This window comes from Xenopus laevis, chromosome 5L, assembly GCF_017654675.1.
Source record: "Xenopus laevis strain J_2021 chromosome 5L, Xenopus_laevis_v10.1, whole genome shotgun sequence".
NCBI classification, from domain to species: domain Eukaryota; kingdom Metazoa; phylum Chordata; class Amphibia; order Anura; family Pipidae; genus Xenopus; species Xenopus laevis.
The window spans coordinates 136349556-136372026 of NC_054379.1; the positions used below are offsets into that span (position 1 = coordinate 136349556).

Consider the following 22471-nt stretch of genomic DNA (forward strand, 5'->3'; position numbering starts at 1 on the left):
ATCCAAGGCTGCAAGCTTTCTGGATAACAGGCCCCATACCTGTAACTGACACAAGCTTGGCCCTGTGTTGGGGAGTAGTAAATAAGGCTTCAGGGTTGCTCCACAAAAGAAACCCCCCACCCCTGGGGCATATGGTAAAGACTTTAATATTTAGGGTAGTTTAGTAGTTTAGATGGACCACATACTTGTCAGTATCTATTAAAGTGAGGGCTAAATTCATTATCAATTAAAGTTGAATCTAATCAATGTACTGCAGAACTGCTCCAAAATAGGGTCAGTATTTACTATGCAATGAGCTTATAAAACACTTTCCTAGTAAACATGGAAATTTCATGTCGTCCCTATACATGGAGCCAGAATCCGGAGCCAGTATCTCTGGTCACCCTCTTCAGTTTATTGGCCGGACACAGAGGCCTGGCATGAGCACGCCAGTAGCATCTATAGAGCCAATATTTTGACTTGCTAAGACGAGGAGTGAAACAGAAAAAACAAACAAACAATACTTCCCAGATGATTCATCTGATCATGTCAAAAAGGCAGCGACAAATATGTTGAGAATGTCCAACTGTTCTGTAAAAAATAAATACACCAGCCGGCGCCATCATGCCCAATAAAGGAAAGACAGGGCTCCCGGGCACAGGCACTTTGTCGACTGCGGGTAAAGTGCTTTCTTTGTACAGGAGGCAGGAGCAGAACACAAAGACGTCCTTTATTTTTTGAACGGGGTCAGCCGGCTGATGTTCTGCCAGAAATTGGAGGGTTTGCGCTTGGGTTCGGCCAGCATGAAGACTTGTTGCTGTGGGAGGTTGGCAGGCAGAGTGGGGTGCTTCTGTTTCATCCAGAAATCATAGTATGTCCTATTGACAGCTGCAAGGCAAGAGATGCAGGTTCAGTTGACACCAAGACCTAGAAATGTCCCTGTCCCTCACATCTTGGGAACACCCACACATTACACAGTCAGCCCCTCAGTCATCTCATGGGAATATCCACATACACTTCTAAAGGAATTCCATAGGAATGTGAGAGGGAGGGTTGAAATGCCAGTCCCTGGTGATGATGATTATGAAAGGAGAAATCTGCTACATGATGGAATTCAAGCATTTCTCTATTAACAGAAAAAGTATGAAAAACCTCAGGAGGGAGAAATGAGTGTTGATTCTCATGGGGTTAGGGCAAAAATGTTTTATATACAAAGAACTTGATTTTGCCATCACTGCATCTAGTCTGGCCAATTCTCAACTGAGTTACTGAGCTGACAGATGGATTAGGGTTCTGGCAGTTGCATATACAGTACAATACTCCAGCCTAGTAGCCTGACCTTCTGATTTCAGCCATCTTTTTGCTCCTAAAGGAATTATTCAGTGTAGAAACAAAAACCGCGTAAATAGATAGACTGTGCAAAATATATAATGTTTCTAATATAGTTAGTTAGCTAAAAATGTAATGTATAAAGGCTGGAGTGACTGGGTGTGTAACATAATAGCTAGAACACTACTTCCTGCTTTGCAGCTCTCTTGGTTTACACTGACTGGTTACCCTGGTGACCAAGCAGTAACCAATCAGTGACTTGAGGGGGGGTCACATGGCGGTATCATGATATCTATTTGGAGAAAATTCCAGAGACAAAGGTGGAGTCATGTCTAGCGTAAGATTCAAAATCTCTGGCATTTCAAAAACACTGAGGTAGAACCAACCCCCCCCCCCACACACACACAGGCCCAATGGTAGTGCTGTCTATGGCAACTGACATTTGGCAGAGTTTCCATATTTGGGGCCAATATGGGACCCAAAAGATATATTGGTGGCAAATTTGGACAAATCCATTGGCTTCAGATGTATATTCACAATCACATACCACATACTTAATAAAGATGTCTTAGTACAAATAATATATATCAGTATGCAAAAGTGTATTTTCTTCTCTTCTCATTGCATTCTATTGTATACAGATCCCACAAAGTAGGCAGGCCATATATAATATACACAGTAAGGGCATATAAAGCCAAAAGTGACTTCCTTAAGAGCTATTATGTTCATGCATCACTGTCCATTCCCACATCATACCAACCTTTAGGCTTTCCTGCTGGTTGAGGCTTACTGGCATTAATCATAGCCTGCTTCTTCTGTATTTCACTGATGCTGAAACCTAATAAAGCATATTAAACTGTTACATATTTCCAACACACTATTTTTGCCTCCAAAACATTGAACACGATCTAAACTAAGGTCTAGTGGTTTTGGTAATACAGGTATGGAATCTGTTATCCGGAAACCACACTATCCAGAAAGCGCCGATTTACAGAAAAGCGATTAGAATTAAATTAGGGATGCACCGAATCCAGGATTCGGTTCAGGATTCAGCCAGGATTCTGCCTTTTTCAGCAGGATTCGGATTCGGGCGTATCCTTCTGCCCAGCTGAACCGAATCCTAATTTGCATATGCAAATTAGGGGCATGGAGGGAAGTTGCGTGACTTTTTGTCACAAAACAAGGAAGTAAAAATTGTTTTCCCATTCCCACCCCTAATTAGCATATACAAATTAGGGTTCAGATTCGCTTCTGTATTCAGCCGAATCTTTCGCGAAGGATTCGGGAGTTCTGCCGAATCCAAAATAGTGGATTCGGTGCATCCCTAAATTAAAGTAGTGCAAATTAATCAAGATTGACAAATCACCCTGTCGGCCATGGCCCTAAAACAAGTTGAAAGGGCCTTTTTTAACCTTTTTCTGGATCAGCTAGCAGTTAGATGGGACAATAAATATGTCCAGGAAGACAGCACTGTGCATACAGCCTTCATATGGGGCTCATGGGCATTGAGTAGTTGAACCAGTAGGAACACAGTATGCTGAGTCCTGTTTGGGTGCAAGCGTGAACAGACCCTTTGTATTTCTGTTTGGTAAGAAGGAAAGCCAGCCATACCTGTCTCTTTATCCAGCAGCACCTGTTTCCTTTCCTCCTCAAAGGCCTGGAGCCAACGTTGCTTGTGCTCCGGTTTTTTTGCAAGGAAAAGGTGAATCTCTTCTGAGGCTTTGCTTTGCAGCTTGAATGCATTTTTTACAGTGATATTAAAGTCTCTGTCTTTACCATCGTCTACATTTACGACTTCCATGTCGTCCATGTCCATCTTCCCTTTATAATACAGAATGTCACGCCGTAACAGATCCTAGAGTTCCCAGAAATAAAATGTTATCTTGAGAAATACAAGAAAGGGTCATCTCACACATTATGTATTTTACATTACGTATTCAACGATTAATAGTAACTCTGTGTAACTTTGCCAACTGTAAGTACCATCACCCTTCTGCCAGCCAATCAGAATGTAGGTTTGAGTGGGGAAGAGTGTTTGTGCTCACAAATGAGAGGCATCATTTCACCATGTACCCCAAACAGGAGGACCATGGCCAGCTGTGCCGTACTGAGATGATTTTATGGCCTCCAACTTGAGAAATAGGGCAGAAAAAAATAATGGACAGAACTGAATTAGCCATGCAGTGTTATACTGAGTGTGCTAGATGGCACTCTTGGTTTGTGCATCTGTACCAGTATGATACTGAGCAAAATAATCTGTATAAAATATAGGACAGACATCAGTTTGGGATGTTCTTAGACCTTTGTCACTGTTTTATTCACATATGGTTATGGATTTTGGAGCAAAGATTCCATTTGTTTTGAGCAAGGAACCTCTATCCAGCATTGTGTGTTTGTGTAATTGTATGCCATCTACTGTGGCTGAGATCAGAAACACAGTTGTTGTCTTGGTCCTTTGTATCAATAGGATACCTGAGCCCCCAGTATGAGTCTTGCCATTCTATTGTCTCTAACTTGAGCTTTCTAGAAAGTGAGAGCAGACAATAGAAGTGTCCACAATCAAGTCATGCAAACTGAACCCCTTTAGTGCAGTTGGTCATTTCTAAAACTATTAAAGGGGACCTGTCACCTAGACATAAAAATCTGTATAACAAAAGTCCTTTTCAAATAAAACATGAAATCCAAATTCTTTTCTTCATTAAAGCCTTCATAGCTGTTGTAAACTCATTTAAAAATATCAACTGTCAATCAAATATTGCCTGCCCCTTCTCTATGTCTTAGGCATAGAGGCGGAGCAGGCAGTTACTTTCACTTTCCATTCAGCACTTCCTAGATGTCACTGCTCTCCCCATATTCCCCCGTTCTCTTCACCATTTAATTGTGTAGCCAGGGCATGGGGATGGACATCAGGTCCCCCATTCTGGTGCACAAACAAGATTCTGAGATGATGCAAGCCTATGAATAAGTGCCCACCCTTGGCACGAAACACTTTCACTAAACAGTAAGGGGCAAATTCACTAAGATGCGAAGTTGCGCCGCACTTCGCCAGGCGTAGTTTCGCCAGCGCTCCGCAAATTCACTAAAATCCGAAGTTGCGCTCAGGGGTAGCGTAAGGTTGCGAAGTTGCGCTAGCGTTGATTCGCTATGTAAAGCGAAGTTACGCTAGCGAAGGCTAATTTGCATACGGCGCCAAATTCAAATTTCAATGGAGGAATACGTATCAGCACTACAAATGCCAAGAAAACCTTCAAATCTGCAAATAAAAATTTTATTTTGCCCTATACATGTGCCCACTGTCTAGGTAAGTTGCCATGAGTCAGGAAATGTAGGGGGGAAGGAGGGGAGCCCCAAAAATTTTTTCGATCTTTTTCAGCCTATCACCCATAATGTAGAAAACACGCCAGAGTTTTTTGGGACTTAGAAAAAATTTTGACTTTTTTTGAAACAATCCCTATCTACTCTATTGCGCTTCGCCAGGACTGAGGTGGCAAAGGAAGTCTAGCGTAAAAGGTAGCGTTCAGTACACTGCGCAAGTTAGTGAATTTGCGTAGTTACGTCGCTAGCGAAAATTCGCCTGGCGTAAGGGTGCGAAGTAACACTAGCGAAACTACGCCAGCATTCGTTAGTGAATTTGCGCAGTAACGAAAATGCCAAATGCTAGCGAATTAACGCTAGCGTTCGGCACTTCGGCGCTTAGTGACTTTGCCCCATAGTGTCTCCCAATTTTTGTTTTTGATTTATGATGCAAGGCTTGCCTTAATAACAGTGCCCACAAAATGGCTCCTGCCTGCTTGCTATAGTTATGAATTCCCAGCCTGATGGAAACAAGATTCAGATAATTGATACAGTGTAATTAAAGTTAATTTTGCTTGACTAACATGATAAAATAAAATTTGGAATAATTTTTTTGGGTTACGGGTCCCCTTTAAATAAATGATAGAATTGAATGCAAAATATTTTTAGAATCTTACAGATGATGTCACAATTGTACGATTATGATGATATGAAGGGCTGGACTAACAATGCACATATCCTTCAAGCAGGAATTATTCTACCATATAAATATGGATCTATACACCCTACAGTTACAGAGTTGGTAAAATGTCTGTACTGTTAAAAATATTCTCTCAATGCAGGCTAAACGATTAAAAGGTCAAATTCAATTACCTTCTTGCAGTAAACAATTTGATGATCAAAGAGAAAAAATATCCGCTGCTGTCCCTTTGGTTGTTGGTGAGAAATCTTGGTTAATTCACCAGAATGTATAAGCTCAGAGCTTTTGGTAAGAATATCTTCTCCCTGTAGCAAATGCAAACGATGGGTGAAAATTCAACTTCAACTTTGTGGACTTTTAGCAAAAATGACAAAACATTTCCATGTTTTTTTTTTTTGGCTAAATACAACAATCCATTAGAGTGATGTGTTCTTGTTTAATCCCACATCAGTGAAACTGGAAGGAAAACACTTTTGGGTTGATATCCTTTTTCAAAAACAGTCCATAGACCAGCATCACCCGAGCTAACAATTAGGGTAATAGTGGAAAAACAGCAGTAGAGAAAATGCTAATAAGATATTTTCCAATGTGTGCAGTAACAGATGATGGAATGGAAATCTCCTCGACTGCATACAATGGGCAGATTTTGGCCTGATATCCACCCCAAGCGTTTAGTGACAGGAGTGTTGTGCATAGAGAATGGTTTGTGTGCCATCACTCTTAGAACAGCGCCATCTGCAGGGGAAACTCAATATACCCCCAATAGAAACATAATTACACTCTCAGAAGAATGCTGACGATAGTGAGACAGACTGATGAATCTGTGACTGACTGATCCATTCCCATCTGAGTGGTGGCTGAGTGGTATCGTTGAATTACACTCTCTCAAATATTTCCTTCAACAATATTACTTATTCTTCCTTTTTGCTCCCTATCTTTTCTTTTTATCTCTTTGTTTTTGAGCCTTTAATATTGCAGAGGGAATTCAACGGAGAATACAGAGATAGTCCTGGATGGTCTTTAAAAGAGAGAATGATGGACTAGCTATCTAATTCAAATAACATTAGTTTCCACCGGAAATGTCCTTGTCCTAATATGGCACTTCCATTACAGAGTTTATGTTGAAATGACTATGTATATAGACATGTGCAAATAGAAATTATCACTAAAGAAAATCGAATATTTTCCTTGTCCTTTGACCATAGTACAGTATCAGGAAGGGCAGCTAGTTCTATCCTGGGAACACAAATTGCAGGGAAATAGCAAAAAAAAGGCCATATTTACCTCCCAGTCCTCTATAGAACTTTGCCACTGGGCTATTTTATCAATGTTCTCAAGTCTTCGCTTTCTTTCGTTGATAAGTCTGGCAACATTTTTCATTGCGTCCAAGGCCGCCTCAACATTTGTGTAGTCTCTGGATTGAAAAACAAGAAGGAAATACATTTGTTTTCATATTATTGTGTTTTTTAGAAAAAGCAACAGTATAACAGTATTCGTGAAGTGCATAACCTAAGTTATTCAGTAAGCTGGGGGGCATTTGACATCCCTTGTTTCAGCTTATGCCTATACTTTAACCAGGATGAGTACAAAAGTAGAGAATTTTTCCTTTTAGCTTGAGCCTGAAGGTGGGAAAAAATGTCAGACACTTATTTGTGCAGCTTGTAATTTCATAAATACTTCCATAACGGATGGGGAGAAGCATATTAGGTGTGTACAAAGCTTGATTATATAACTACTATAAAAAGCATTGGCACAACATAAGGTGCCCTTGTGTACTCTAATGCCAGCCCATTGGCACAAGAGTAGGAGAACAGATTCCCATGTCTGCAGGGAGGACCAAGGGAACCGTGGGTCTGGTAAATTAATCACATTGGGTTTCTTCCTTGGCACTTTAATCTGTGCTAATATGTGTATATGTATATGTCATTTGCATGGCCCAGGTACGTCAAGGTATGTCCCAGTCTAAGGCACCACAGTTAATAACCCAAACTATAAAGAACAGAAACAAAATGTTCCAATCTTCCACATATGTAACAAGTATTATCCACTTCTATTTATTTCCCCTGTGCTCTATCTGTTCCTATTAATTCCAAGTTAGTATCATATGGTATGTAAATGGGCACATTGTGCTAAAAAAAACATTGTGTATGATTTAGTACCTGTGTTGGGGATTGGTGTACTTTAGAAGTTCCGCCAGCTGAAGTGGATATTTACAGATCTTTTGTACTGGGGTTAGCAGAAACCCATCTAGAGAGATATCAATCATCTTCTGTAATAAACGGCAGGTCTCAAAGAAATGGACATACTTCTTGGCCTTGGAGAGTTTGGAAAGTTCTGTGCAGGCGTTGGGGTGATTGTTGCAATATTCCGAGTAGATTTGAAAATCTGTTTGCTGAAAAATAAATGTAGAAACCTCTTGGTTAGCTCCATGGGAAATATGCACATAAATAAAACCAGGAAGGGTTATCTATATGGAAACATCAGCATAATCTGCCAGTAGATAAGGAAAGGGGCATCCACTGTGCCTACAACTGCGGCTACCAAAGAAATGTATTATCTGTGTAGCAAATATCCCCCTATCCAAGACAAATAAGTTGCCAACAAGGGCAAAGCAAAACCCAAGAACAAAAATGTTAATTCCATTAAAGAATAAGTAAAGGGTGGTTTCACTGGGGAGGGGTGGCCTAAATACTACAGAGAATTAGGGAAAAAATGCACAAGCTCTGGTAAAAAACAAATTAAGTGTTGTTGTCCCATTCTACTTACCTTTCCCAGACATCCCTATCACTGACTGAAACTCACGCACACGCAGTAGAGTTAAATACTGCTGGGGAAGCCTGGGAATTAAGTAAGATGTCAGAGTAGTACCCACCCAGGCCAGTGCAATTTTTTCCAAAAAGGAGTACCCACCTGTGAAAAAAATTTACCAATTTATTAACTAGGGGTGTTCGACTTTTTCGAACCCACCAGCAAATAATACTTTGGTTATCGTTAACAACCAACAACCGAAAATAGTGAGTCCAGCCTATGAGTTTAGAAAAAAAGACCCTCCTTACAGTTTTCCATGCCCCACAGGGGCCTCCCAGGCTGGGATCCAAAGGTGGGGTGAAATAATCAATTACACATAAGGACAAAAGCTTTGTCTTGTTCTTGATGTTGCCAAAGGGGACAAAGGAATGGTAAAAAAGCAGAATCTAGGTCCTCACATTCTAGTCTAGTCAATGAGAAGAGTGTTTCCTAGCAAAGTGTGGTTCCCAGGCCAGCCATGTGACTCGGCAGTGAAAGGAAACAACAACAAGGAATACAAGTTATTCAAATGCAAGAATAAGCCGAGGCATTTACAATATGAGCCCCATACAATTTAAATATGTGAACTCTAGCATTAGCCATATGAAGCAATATCATCAATGTCCATTATATGTATATAATACACAAAAGCCATGAATATCTTGTAAATTATATCCTTCTAAACGGTGAGTGCTGACGTCATCAGTTATAAACGGTGAGTTCTGATGTAATTTCTGTTACATGACTCACTGAAACTTGTGTATTATAATAAATAAAGTACCTATTGTTGGAAATATGAGGATATTAGAAGTCACCTCGGAAGTCACCTTGGAGTTCCATGACCTGTATAAAAACACTTGGTCTTTAGCCTCATGCTTTTATATGATCATGAAACTCCTCGGTGACTTATAATATCCTTATAATTTACAAGAGAGTGTACTTAATTCACTATACAATACCAACTACAGTTATAATTATAATTATCACTGTTAATACACAAAGGCAAGGAATTCACTTACATATTCCAAAAAGCAAGAGCCGATTTCACTCAAATGTGGAGATTCTTTGTTAATTCTTTTTTCAAGTGTTTTCAAAAATTTCTTCTGGAATTTGTAGATATCTTCAATGTTTCCGAAGATTGTCCACAGTTGCTCCTCAGTAAACATGTCATCTCTTTTACGGCACTGCTTGATGTAGCCCTGTATGAGAGTCATCACAATTAAGAGATCCTTGGGCCTTTAACTAAAACCATTTGACAGCTTATAAAATATATACTCCTAGACATATAAGGGTTCATTTATGACCGCAAGTGTGCAAACTGCAATACAGGATGCAAATCGCCATGTTTTTTTCCCACAATGCAGCATTTCCCCAACAACACCAGTTTAATTATGGCCACGCATGGATTTGCGCCCACTGCAATTACACCTTAAAAAGCATGTGATTGCACATATGCATTTATACAAATGGGATACAAATTGCCAATGTAGGTATTGCACCATTTCCGTCCAATGGTGTTAAAATGCTATTAGCATGTGATAAGTAGGGCATGTTTTCCATGCTATGGGGTCCCTAAAAGTGGCAGTAACTGTAGGGTTCCCCAGTGTTAATAGTCACACTTGCAAGAGATTCAACAGAGCAGAATGGACTGGAGCATTGGGCATAAGCATGGGAATGTAAAGAGCATGTGTAGACACAAGTACAGTCAGGGGCGCACCGCCAATGAGGAGAGTTGAGGTACTCGCCTCAGGCGGCAGCCTCCCCCTGTTTACCAGGGGCGGCAAAAATGCCGCTCCTGGTAACTAAGAGACGAATTTCCGATTTTCAACCCGGAAATTCTGCTCTTCTAGTGCAGAGAGCGCAATTGCGCTCTCTGCACTAGCGACGTGGACCCCCCGCTGACCCCCGTCAGGCGCTGAAGGTGAGTGCTGTGGGGAGGTGGGGCAGCAAAAACGAAGGCCGCCTCGGGGGCGGCAAATACGAAGGCCGCCTCGGGCGGCAAATTGGGTAGGATCACCCTGAGTAGATTACCTTTAATGAATGTTGGAAATGTGTGCAACATTCGGGTATACTTTTGCATATTTGCAATTGTGGCTGTGATTGTATGTGAGCCCTTTATCTTTATTAAACAAAAGTTTATGACGGTGGACTTATTTTAGATCAGGTGCCTTTACAAATAGTAGAACATATGCTTAGAAACTGATATGTATATATATAAAACATGCATATTAATTCAACAGATAAATTGTCTATTCAATATTAATCAGGGGGAAATCACAATGTAAACCATTGAAATGTTTAATTAATTTCAGTTGGGATTCTCTGCTTTTTGTGTAATGATGTTGCTAGATGTTGTTTTTACAGGAGCCATATTGCCAGTAACATTTTACCATGGCTTCAGAAATCTGCCTACAGGTACCTTTACAGTCTTAGGTCTATGCTACAGCTGGTATTTTGAGTGTTGTGGAAGTGCTCTCAGGGAGCACCACAAATGTCAAAAGTCTCTTCATTGCCTGTCATCACTTCCCATTCAAAAATAAGGGCAGAGCTACTTTGAGGTACCAATGAACCCAGGGCAAAAATCCCACTGATAGGCCATTGGCAACCTAAGAAATTTTTCACTAAAGATTCTATTTTTACTTTGAAAAATCCTGGCGGAATATTTACATTAAAGCAAAACAAAAAAAACCAAAGACAACAAATTTAAGTTCCAACCAATTAAAATGAAGGCTCTAAATAAATTTTGAGGCATAGATTTCTAGACAAAAGCTCTCTCCTCGGTGAGAACAAATTTAGACCAAGAGGTATTTGCACCCAAGTCAAGTCCATTTTAAATTCGCTAGATGCCCACTTGCTACAGCAACCCAACTTCTGCTTGTCCCCCATTCCTAAGTGATATAAGTCATAAGTCACAGTTACTGTACCTCACAAATATCCTTCAGGTGCTTAATATAATGTTTTTCTGTATTTAATATCTCATTAATAACATTAGTTCTCATTTGATCTTTGTTGTTCGGCCCAAAACCATTTCTCCTTGGGACATTTCTTGGATCCTGGTCTTTGTCCCCTGCTTTAATTGCACAGTCTTCCATCGGTTCATCCTGGTTGACACGGAGCTGTAGCAAACAAGGAAATGGTTTAATCCTTCCAATAACACAGTGCACTCCGATATATTTACGTCTAAGTATTAACTGAATTTTAAAAATGAATTTTAAAGAAGTTGCTCTAAACTGCTTACCTTCAATCAAGGAATAATGATATGTATTGTAATACTACAGGGATGTAAACAAGGCTTTTTAAATGAATATTAAATGAATAGGTCCATATTTTTAATCAGAGCTAATTGAAGAAAACAAAGTAAAATTTTCAGTTGTTTTTATTTATGTTCCCTTTTAAACATAAAATGGTTTATTTTCATAAACTTCATGGTTATTTTTTATGATCCCTGTACATCAACCATTACCAGAATTCCAGGAATTCTTCCTGGAATCCCAGATTACTCAGTATGTATATATTGTCATTCTATAATTCCTTCTTGAAATGCTAACTTATACAATTTCTCAAAGTCAATAATAGTAAAGAATATTCTTATAGTAAAAAGAAATAGTTATAGAGTAACAATACTTACCCTAACAAAGCTGGCTGGAAACCATCCTTCACTGTCTAGAATCCTCCCCCACCACCACTCCTTATTGGTAGCATCCATTACTTCAATGACACTGCCGGCCTTAAAACCCAGTTCTTCATCATCCATAGTGACATGGTCCCAGAGAGCTTCAGCGTATACCACACTGCCATCACTTATCAGCTGTAAATTAACAAAGGGCCATGTTCCATCAACTCATATCCATATGGGCACAAATCCTGCAGAATATTGTCTTAGACGGTTCTCCGCTTATCAATTATCATTTATTTTTCTATATTCAAGATGCTGTAAATGGAAGAGATGGACCTGTCTCCTAATTAAATAATAGTTTGACATTGTGTTTCTGTGTGATCCTGTGTGTGTGGCTCGTCTGCATTTTGGGACTATTTCTCTTGTATTTATTCATATTGTGCCATATAAGAACATAGACAGTAATGCCAAATATTATAATGAAATACAACAATTATTACAGATGTGGAGTTTCCTGTCCCGAGAAGCTCAATTGCTGTGAGGAAGAAGAAAATCTCATGACATTTCTTAAAGACTATAGTTGGGTCAAAAAGCTTATGGCACCCAATGCAAATCCCTGACTGTCACTGGCACTTATTGCCCCCCCCCAACCCCACCTTGAGTCATTGCATCTCTCCAACATCATTCTTTAGGCATTTGCCTTTACAACCTACGCTAGGTCTGGCTCTGTTAAAGACAATTCCATGTTTTGTATTAGCAACTTTAACCTAAAAACCATGTATGTCTCCAGAGGTTGCATGGACAAGTATATCCGCTCCTTGTTGCTTCTTTTTTTGCCTTGTACAAACCTTTAGGTGGTATGTATACTATTGCTATGTATATCATTGCTGTATAAACTGAACTTTTATTAACACAATTGTATATTGCCAAATTGTTTTAAACAGTAAAAGCCTGTTTTTGATACCACCTAAGTCTATTTATTGATTATCTTAGTTAGCCAATAAAGGTATCACCTTTATACCACTTTTGTTATTTTTTATTTCAAAAGGGTTGCCCTGTAACAAATGTATAAATATATACTAATCCAGACACTAACAGACCCCATGTTTTCTAATGAAAACATGGGGTCTCCTCTTCTTCAGGGCAACTTTGGGAGACTTTGGAAAATGAAGCGCTGCAAGTGCCATCCTGCTGGCGATTTTTCATTCTAGCCAGTGGAAAGGCAGGGGAAGGTAGTTCATAGAGATTGTCGCCCCGAAGAAGAGGAGATTTGTTGGCGGGGCAACTAATCTCCCCGAATCAGAGGCTGTCCAGGCGCCCTAGGCAAGCCGGGCAGTAGCGGCGCCTGTGCAAATCTGCGCATGCGCGAATCTGCGCAAAATGGAGTTTTCGCGCATGCGCAGAATCGAAGAAGAAGCAATAACAACCAGATAGTCTGGAACCGGACTTGGGGTAGGCGACAAAGGAGGTAGGTGCCTGGCGCCCCCCTAGCTTTGCGCCCTAGGCACGTGCCTACTCTGCCTACCCCTAGTTCCGGCCCTGCCCCGAATCTGCCCGTGTGCCCTTACCCTTATAATACACAAGAGCCTTGAATATCCTATGATTCACTGAAACTTATGTGTATTGTAAAAAAATAAATCTACCTCTGTTGTAAAATATAAGGTTGTTATAAGTCACCAGGGAGGCCTTTAGCCTTGCGCTTTTATATGGTCACGCGTCTCCTTGGTGATTCATTATCTAAGAATATTCTTCTAATCTCTATACCAGTAATGTTACAAGGGGACATCAGGTGAAGATAAAAGAGCTAGAAACTAGGGTCTTGGCATTTGAAAGAAACAGACAAGTCCTTCGAGGCACCTAAAGGCTGTTTTTGCTCTTTGGAAATATATTGGATCCTTGTGAATGGGTTGCCTAAGGAGACCTCACTAAATTGCTGTCTGTTACTAACTGGTTACATGACAAATAGAATGTATGAAGGAGTGTTTAGCTATTCCTAACCAGCAGTGACACTTTATTTTTAATTACAAAGTACTGCAGCTCCCTTAGTCCCATAGATCATCCCTGTTGTCAAAAAGTATTCCCCTGTCTTAATGGGAAAAAAGACCTTGTGGATGTATGAATTATTCAGTAGCACTCTACAATATCTAAGGGAAAGAATCACTGGAAAACAGGGGTTTTCAATACACATATGTCTCCAGAGATGCCTGAGGCACCAGTGCAGATGCTGAAGGATGCAGATAGCTAGGATGCTGTATAAAGGGTCTGTGTAGGCCTAACATTGAAATAAGCAGATTTGTTGAAACTCACACTGCAATATATTTATATGTATTTATTAAAGTGGTCACTTCCTCCAACTGCCCTACATACCTTCTGCAAAGGGTTAAATCTGATTATCCTGTCTTTGTTTAAGCTATAGAACATCTAGGGGCCGATTCACTAACTTCGAGTGAAGGTTTCAAAGTAAAAAAACTTCGAATTTCGAAGTGTTTTTTGGGCTACTTCGACCTTCGACTACGACTTCGAAACGAAGGATTCAAACTAAAAATTGTTCGACTATTCGACTATTCGATAGTCGAAGTACTGTCTCTTTAAGAAAAAACTTCGACCCCCTAGTTCGCCATCTAAAAGCTACCGAACTCAATGTTAGCCTATGTGGAAGGTCCCCATAGGCTTTCCTAAGTTTTTTTGGTCTAAGGATATTCCTTCGATCGTTGGATTTAAATCCTTCGAATCATTTGATTCGAAGGATTTTACCGTTCGATCGAAGGAATAATCCATCGATCGTTCGTTCGCACTATTTGCGCTAAAATCCTTCGACTTCGATATTCGAAGTCGAAGGATTTTCATTCCCAGTCGAATATCGAGGGTTAATTAACCCTCGATATTCGACCCTTTGTGAATCGGCCCCTTAATATATATATATATATATATATATATATATATATATATATACACAAAACTGGAGCACTCGTTATATAACAACAACTGCCTGGGTGCAGAATTCAAAAAATTATGTAAACCAAAATGCTGTACAAAAAACGCACAACCAGGTCTTTGCAAAGGTGTCCAAAAAACCAAAAATTTTTATTTCGACGTTTCGGCTTCTCCACTGAAGCCTTTCTCAAGAGGTGTGCACAGTGCAAATAACAGTCCTTATTTGCACTGTGCACACCTCTTGAGAAAGGCTTCAGTGGAGAAGCCGAAACGTCGAAATATATATATATATATATATATATATATACAGTATATTACATAAAACATATACAGTATAGATATATATTTCTATATGTATATATTAATATATAGCTAGCTTCCAATGTGATATTCTTTTTAGTAAGAGATCCTATATACAAAATATGTCTTGCAGATATACAAATACCTGTTATCCAGAATGAGCAAAAACTTGGGTTTTCCATATTAGGGGTCTTTCCATAATTTTGATCTCCATACCTACTTAAAGGATTTTTTCACCTTTTAATTAATTTTAATCTTCACAAGTACCATCTCATCCTAGTTTTTGGAGAGGCACAGCACCTTCTTTACCATAATGGGGATTGACCTTTGGGTGCCTATATGCTAAATTAAGAAAAACAATCCCAGCATTTCTGCAAAAAATCTAGAGATTTTTATAGAATTTTTTTTAATAAAGCTGTAGGGTAATGGCATACGGGGAGATTTGTTACCCCAGAAATGTATTACTTCAAGGAAGGGGACCATATTGCTTCAGTGCTCCACCCCCCCCCCCCAAATTTGAATCGCCTTGCCCTGTCAGGAGAACTGCACCTTTGCACCATTTTCTCTTACTGATGCAGCACTTGATGTTATCAAACTTCATTTTGTTGCAGATCACATGATATAAATCAGTTAAGGTTGCTACTGGTTTAATTTGACATTTTTATACTTCTGTTTATGATAAGTGTTTATCAGCTTGGGAAACTCAATCGAGCAACAGTAAATCGAATCTTCCTGTCCTTCAGCTCCTGTAGATTAAGTGACAGCTATGTTCCCTCTATGATAACATTCTCCTAATTACACAGCATTCAATTACACAATGGAACTTACAAGACTTATTGGTCATTTTGATTTCCCGTGAGAGACCTTCCTCTGATATGTCCCTGAGAAATAGGCTATTATATGATGGGAACAATGTTGTTAACCCAAAGGGATACTGTGTGCATTATGAACAATCAATAAAGAGCTGGTTGCTGGTTGATAGAACAACACATACACAAATATACAGTATATATATATACACATACACAGCATGGCTTAACATCAAGGGCCTGGGTGCCCCTGCTAAATTTATTTGGGCCCCAATGCGCATGAAACAGTGGGGCTCCCTTTATAGTCTTATCGGGGGTTTACCCCCATTTAAGCAAAACAGACTGAAATCATCCTGGTGCCTTGATGAGGAACTTCCTATTTTGACCTATTAACATTAAGAGGCAGCATTCAGACCAATGGGGAGGTTAGTATCATCAGGGCTAGCTAGAGGATAGTAGTGGCAAGTAAGTTCACTCTAGAAGTAAAAGTTAGAGAGGGCTAGCGATAATGGATAGCCTGTCGTCCCAATGAGGATTGACTAGGTGTGGGATAGAGCCTCTGGAGGCAATAGGCTGCCAGTGTTAGGGATCTTAGCGTGTAGGTGTATAATGCTTGGGCACTGTACACGCAGTCATGGCAGAGAAAGGGGGGAAGAAGGACCTCCATGGAACAGCTAATGGCACAGTTTGTGTGAGAGATGTACCGAGAGAAGGAGGGAGAGGAATTGCAATAATAATTGTATTGTTCAAATATCATCCTTTGTTGGCAACCAGAGCCCCGGTCTTAAGTCTGCTTCCCTGCAGGAGGTTGCCCATTAATAAAGTGTGTTTGAGTTAATTGCACGTGTTTGAAGATGCAAGTCAGCAATGGCCTTGTATTTGTTACAACAATGGGTACCCACCAGCCATAGGTAACACCTTTACAAACTGACTTAGCACACATGGGTGATTGGGCACCCAAGAAATCCACAAAGTCCACATAAATATAGTTAAAGGTGTTTTTATTTAAGAAACCATCTCTGGTTTGGTAATTAATTATAGGCCATAGATTACTGTGAGAAACTTGCACACAGAGATAGGGAAGATTTTAGGAAGGGAAAAGAGTTTGGCCAGCAGAAGCTGCCCCACAAACCCTTGAAAAAGAGCACCCAAATATCTTAATTAAGGATAAAGTCAATTTTACTACTTATTTTACCGGTACTTGTGCTGTTTTACCCCATTACCTGTACCATTGTGGGCTTTAATTTCTCCTTTACCATCCACACATATGCAGAATGTAACTTGAATCCTTCTTACTCTCTCTTTGCAAGAATTACCCCCTATTAAATTCAAGACAGAATCCATAGATTGCCAATCCAGGCCTGCCCATCTCCATAAGCAACACAGTGAAAGGCTTTGTTTTGAATAAAGTGACTCAATAGTGGTCATTAGATCTCCAATGAAATATTAAATGCTGATTCACTTTTCCCTTTGCATCTTTAAAGGCAGTACTGGTAGGTTTAGCCTTTGCCCAAGCAATGATTGTCTCTTTGACTGGCCACTCACAAGCTTCCTCATCACCTGCTCCCTAAGGACTCCTAATGTGTTATAACACCATTAGGAGAAATGGAACACACTTTGCACAACCTATCGCAAAAGTTGATGGCTGGCCAATCAAGTTTTGCAGTAAGCAAAATTCAGTGGGGAAATCGGAGGGTATAGTGAAAAATATTCCATGTGAATACTCACCTACTACCCATTCTGGTTCCTCAGATCATCATTAAAAAGAATATACAGTGTTGGAACTATAAACAGCTCATATTTTAAACCAATTCAGTATTCCCTGTTTTCACTGTCCCCATGAAGGCTACCTAAACCTGGCCTCTTTTGTGGTAAATAAACAAATGCTTGAGATAGCATAGCCAATATAAGACAAAATCCAGGGATCCAGGCTAACTTACATTTATATGATTCCAAACATTCCAAAAAAGAAGCCTGGAATTATTAGGGGGCGTATATGTATCAGCAAATGCTTTTTTTTTTTTTTTTATACAACAGATAAAATATGGCAAACACAGTGAAATATGAATCAGTATTCCTTCATCTTTCTTAAAATCTATTAGAATAGACTTTTCTTTATGTTTCCTTATCTGGGTACCAACCAGCCAGTAATTGGTTTAGATACATTCATATGGAAACCCATTATCTATGAAGATTTTTTTTAAGTTAAAATATTTTTAGTAGCCTTAAGATAAGGCGTTTTATATTTTTTAATAAAGCAAATCTTGAAATCCCGGGCCCCAAGCATTTTTAAGATAATGGTTCCTAAACCTGTTTTTATGTTAGGTTGACATATCCCAACATAGAGTCCCAGAGGTTTGGTATCTCTATGCCAAGTACAAGTGTAACTTAAATATCCTGTATCTCAAATCAGATACTATACATGAGAGTGCTGTGCAAGCATATTCATTGTGCTGACCACAGTAGAGCTCAAAGCACAGGAGGACTCTCTCAGGTTAGTGGGAATCAAAGGGAGAAGGTACAAAGGAGAGTATGGGATAGAAATACACACAAGACACACATAATACAAAAAGGTATCCAGGTCAAAATAACTTTTTTCCAGCAGCTACTTAAACCACCCTAGAAGCTTTTCAGTGCAGTACACTGGGACTGTGGCTCAGCAATTGCTAAAAGGGTGGCACTAACATAAAAGTCTATCCCTCATATATATAATAAAAGGTACAAAGTTTGCCTAGGAGCAGTAACCCATAGCAACTAATAAGAGTTTTACTTATATACAAGTGGCCAGGAAACTCTACCTGCTGATTGGTTGCTATAGGTGATAAGAAATGTAGCAAACTTTTGATAACTGCTAACGTATTTCACAGAGGTGAATGTATAAGTACTTAATGACAACAGATATATTGACCAACAGTGATATTAATTAATAAGTGCCCTGCCTGCAAGGGTCTACACTATAAAACAAGGTTACAAAATGGCTTCTAACGATGACCCCTGATAAAAATATTTTAATAGAGAAAAAAGTACAAAAATAGGATAAGGTAGGTATCTTTTTCAGAGAAGGTAGTAACCCTGTCCTAAAGGGAGTAGGCACAAGAGATACACAAGTGTAAAAGTATGATGGAAACACCACTGAGTTAAAATAAAATAATAGCCCTGAACAAAATTAGGATAACGTAGATCAGTGGACCCCAACCTTCCTTACCCTTGAACCACAGTCAAATGTAAAAGAAGTTGGAGAGCATGCAAAAAGTTCCCTGGGTGCCAAATGAGGGCTGTGATTGGTTATTGGAAGCCCCTATGTGGACTGGCAGCCTTCAGGAGACAGTACACCTGGTTTTTATGCAACCAAAACTTGCCTCCAAGCCAGGAATTCTAAAATAAGCACCTGCTTTGAGACCACTGGGAGCAACTGTGCTGTATTATCCATTGGGGAGGAGGCATACGGATTTAAGGGTAGGTCTTAAAGGAACAGTTCAAAGTAAAAATAAAAACTGTGTAAATAGATAGGTTGTGCAAAATAAAAAACATTTCTAATATATTTAGTTAGTCACAAATGTAATCTATAATGGCTGGAGTGAGGGGATATCTAACAAAATAGAACAGAACACTACTCCCTGGTTTTAGCTCTCTAACTCTGAGTTAGTCAGCGACTTGAAGGGCGGTCACATTATGACCCATGTGCCCCCTATCAAGTCACTGATTGGTTGATGCCTGGTAACCAATCAGTGGAAAGCAAGAGAGTGGAAAGAAGGAAGTGCTCTGGCTGTTATGTTAGACATCCAGTCACTCCAGCCTTTATACATTACATTTTTGGCTAATTAACTATATTTTTTTGTACAGCCTATCAATTTACCCAGTTTTTTATACTGAACTGTTTCTTTAATATGACTTAACTTATTTCACAAATGAGTGATTGGTAGCACCAATCATTTGATCTTTTGGTGTGCTACCACCATTAATGTGTACACGGTCTTGTGGTAACATGGGTGTGGTTTAAAGTGGGTGTGGTTTAAAAACAGGGAGTGGTCAACACTGGCTTCCATTATTGGCCCTCCACCATGTAGGCCAGAAAAATTCCGTCCCTCTGTACCACAGAAGTTGGACAGCACTGATCTAGAAGATGAGTGAGGGCTGTTGTGTTCCTAAACTTTTGAAGTTGGTAGGAGGAATGAAGATCGAAGTGTCTAGGCTTGGCTGAAAACTAGGGGAATACGTATCTGAGGTTGTGAATTCCATAAGTGAAAACTTGCTTTGGTTAAGCCCTGTAATTGTAAGGGTGCATGTGAGAAGGCCTGGGCCTTGGTGGCCTCTCCTCAAATCCGGGCCTGGTAGCCCCTATATGGACTGGCAGCCTACAGGAGGCTCTGTTTGCCATTACATCTGTTTTTTTATGCAACCAAAACTTGCCTGGAATTCAAAAGTAAGCACCTACTATGAGGCCACTAAGAGCAAAATCCAATGGGTTGGTGAGCAACATAATGCTCACGAGTCACTGGTTGGGGATCACTGATCTAGGGATACTCAAGATGTAAGATTAGGGGTGGTTAAAGGAAGGTTTAGACCTTTTTATAGATCCTCTATCTATCTATTATTACCATGCATAGTAATAACAATGTAAAACACCTTTCAAAAACACAACCTACAGTACTGATGTCACCAAGCCACAGGATTGGGCCTTGCCAAAATAAAAGCTCATGAAATCCCATTTTGAATTCCACATGAGTTTCAAATACCAGCCCTTATATCTGACATTCTGACTTGCCATTGTCTATATTAAAGAAACATGCAGTTGCTCACAAGATATTTCTGTTGAAAGTTCATTTTATTCTTCTGTTCACTGTAGACGCAGTTCCCACTTCCCAGTGTAAAGCACTTTTAATTTTTAATTAAATTAATGTATTTAAAAAAAGGTTTCTGTCTTTGCATACTGAGAAATTGTAGCCATCCAGTTGCGGGGTTTATAATACAACAGAACAACATGCCAAAAGCAACAGAACAATAAATATACTTTGGCACACATACAGTAAATGGCACTAGAGAAAACATGAAACGCCCACACGCAACACATTACTAAAAATGAGATCAAGAACTTACAGTGTTCAGTAGGGGATTATTCCTGCCATATAAAACCCCAAGTGCAAAGACAATTTTTGGCATTTGAAAGTTGCTGAGATTTGCATTAAAACCCATCTTGTTCCATGATCTCTCCATGCCTATTCTGTCTCATTGTGTGGTTAGAGAAGAGTCGCTGAAAATCTAGAACTCTTCAGAACATACTTTCTGTTGGGTTGTTATCAGTGGTAGGGTCATAACAACATTACCAAAACAAAGAGTAACCTAAGCAATGCTCATTCTATGTACAAGAAACAATAAAACTTGCCCAAGTCAACAAGTTATACATATGATAAAGAATGATATGCTTTCATGTCAAGAGACTCTTCCAAAAAACAGACCATCAATGGATAAAAAAAAAAGTTATACAATAGACCCATTTAATAATGAGTGGATATAGGGCATTGTGTGGCTGTGATCTATCTTTAATATCCTGGTTATATCTGTATCAGGCAGAATATTCCTTAATGTCCTACATAACAAATGCAGATTTTTTCCATGGATGTGGAGATCTAGAAGTGATCGGAGGGCATCAGAAATAAGGTTCATTATGCTGGGACCCATACCATGCATTCGTGATCTAATATGAGCAGGTCTCCACACAATCACATCAGGGTTTTCCATAGAAATCAGAGACAGAAAATGGCAGCGTAGCTATGAATTAAGCAGCACGGTTCTCTGTAAACACAGTGCTCTTGGTAGGCATAGAATACCTGGGGGTAAAGCTATGGCTGAGAACACAAAGGATGTTAATCCTGCTCAAGGGATTTAAGGACGAAGAATTGCTTGGGTCTGTTTTTCTTGAAAAATCCTTTGTTTTCTTACCCATCATTAAAAAATTCATGATACTAAAAAAAGATGTTGTGCTGGGAAAAGGGCAGGCACGGCAGTTACGTTATAAAGTCTCTCCATTCTTTGAATGGGAAGTCTGCAAGGCACAAGAGTAGGCTGCGATAATTCGGGGCCAGACCCATTGTCAAGGTGACCACACAAGGATCCTTTTCAATGGACATAGCTGACCCTGCTGAGCCTGAGCTTTAGTTCAGAGAAAAAAAAATCCAGCCAACCAGCTTCATCTCAAGAGAATGCCAAAAGAAACATCAGGACGACGTTAATGAAGATGAGAAAGAGCAAAATGACAAAGACCACCACACGCTGGGTTTCAGGGTTCATGTTACACCGGAGGATGGCATGAAGAACATTCCATTTTTGTTTGGCTTGCTCCGATCTCCTCGCCATGTCTTGGCAAAAACTGCAGCTGTCAGACAGCAAACACCCTCTTTCTCCCTATGCCTCTCAGAGATTTCTTGCAACAATAGATCTATGGGGCAGCTGTCAGAGGAATTAATCTGTTCAGCAGAGCTTCTTCCAGACACTGTACATGTGCCCTGCTCCTCTGCTTTTCTGCTCTGTCCACCATTTCATTCCTGAGCTTTAAATATATATACCTCTGCAGCAAATGAGTCTGCAATCCCATTGAATGAAAAGAGCCCGGTGCTTCCCAGCTGGAGCAGGATGATGAAGGTATTTAATTCCTCATCCAAGAAGAACCTCGCATTCTCCAACAGCACTTGCTAAAGGGAGTTATTAGCTTCTACACTGGCCAAT

The 22471-nt window shown here is 39.7% G+C and overlaps 1 protein-coding gene across 4 annotated transcripts in view; it reads right to left on the reverse strand.

Moving 5' to 3' along the window:
- Nucleotides 1–372: 372 nt before the first annotated feature.
- The window catches only part of arhgef4.L (Rho guanine nucleotide exchange factor 4 L homeolog), a 131751-nt gene continuing 109652 nt past the window's right edge, over nt 373–22471 (reverse strand). For 2 of the 4 annotated variants that reach the window (XM_041563454.1, XM_018263901.2), the window contains 9 exons: nt 11718–11897; nt 11014–11205; nt 9109–9288; nt 7462–7694; nt 6587–6716; nt 5476–5607; nt 2920–3163; nt 2069–2146; nt 373–867 (listed from right to left, as the gene is read on the reverse strand). In XM_041563454.1, coding sequence (XP_041419388.1) covers nt 710–867; nt 2069–2146; nt 2920–3163; nt 5476–5607; nt 6587–6716; nt 7462–7694; nt 9109–9288; nt 11014–11205; nt 11718–11897 — 1527 coding nt within the window. In that variant the 3' untranslated portion in view covers nt 373–709. Of the gene's footprint in view, nt 868–2068; nt 2147–2919; nt 3164–5475; nt 5608–6586; nt 6717–7461; nt 7695–9108; nt 9289–11013; nt 11206–11717; nt 11898–20845; nt 22444–22471 lie in introns of those variants that run through there. The other 2 variants (XM_041563455.1, XM_041563456.1) reach the window with 2 other exon arrangements.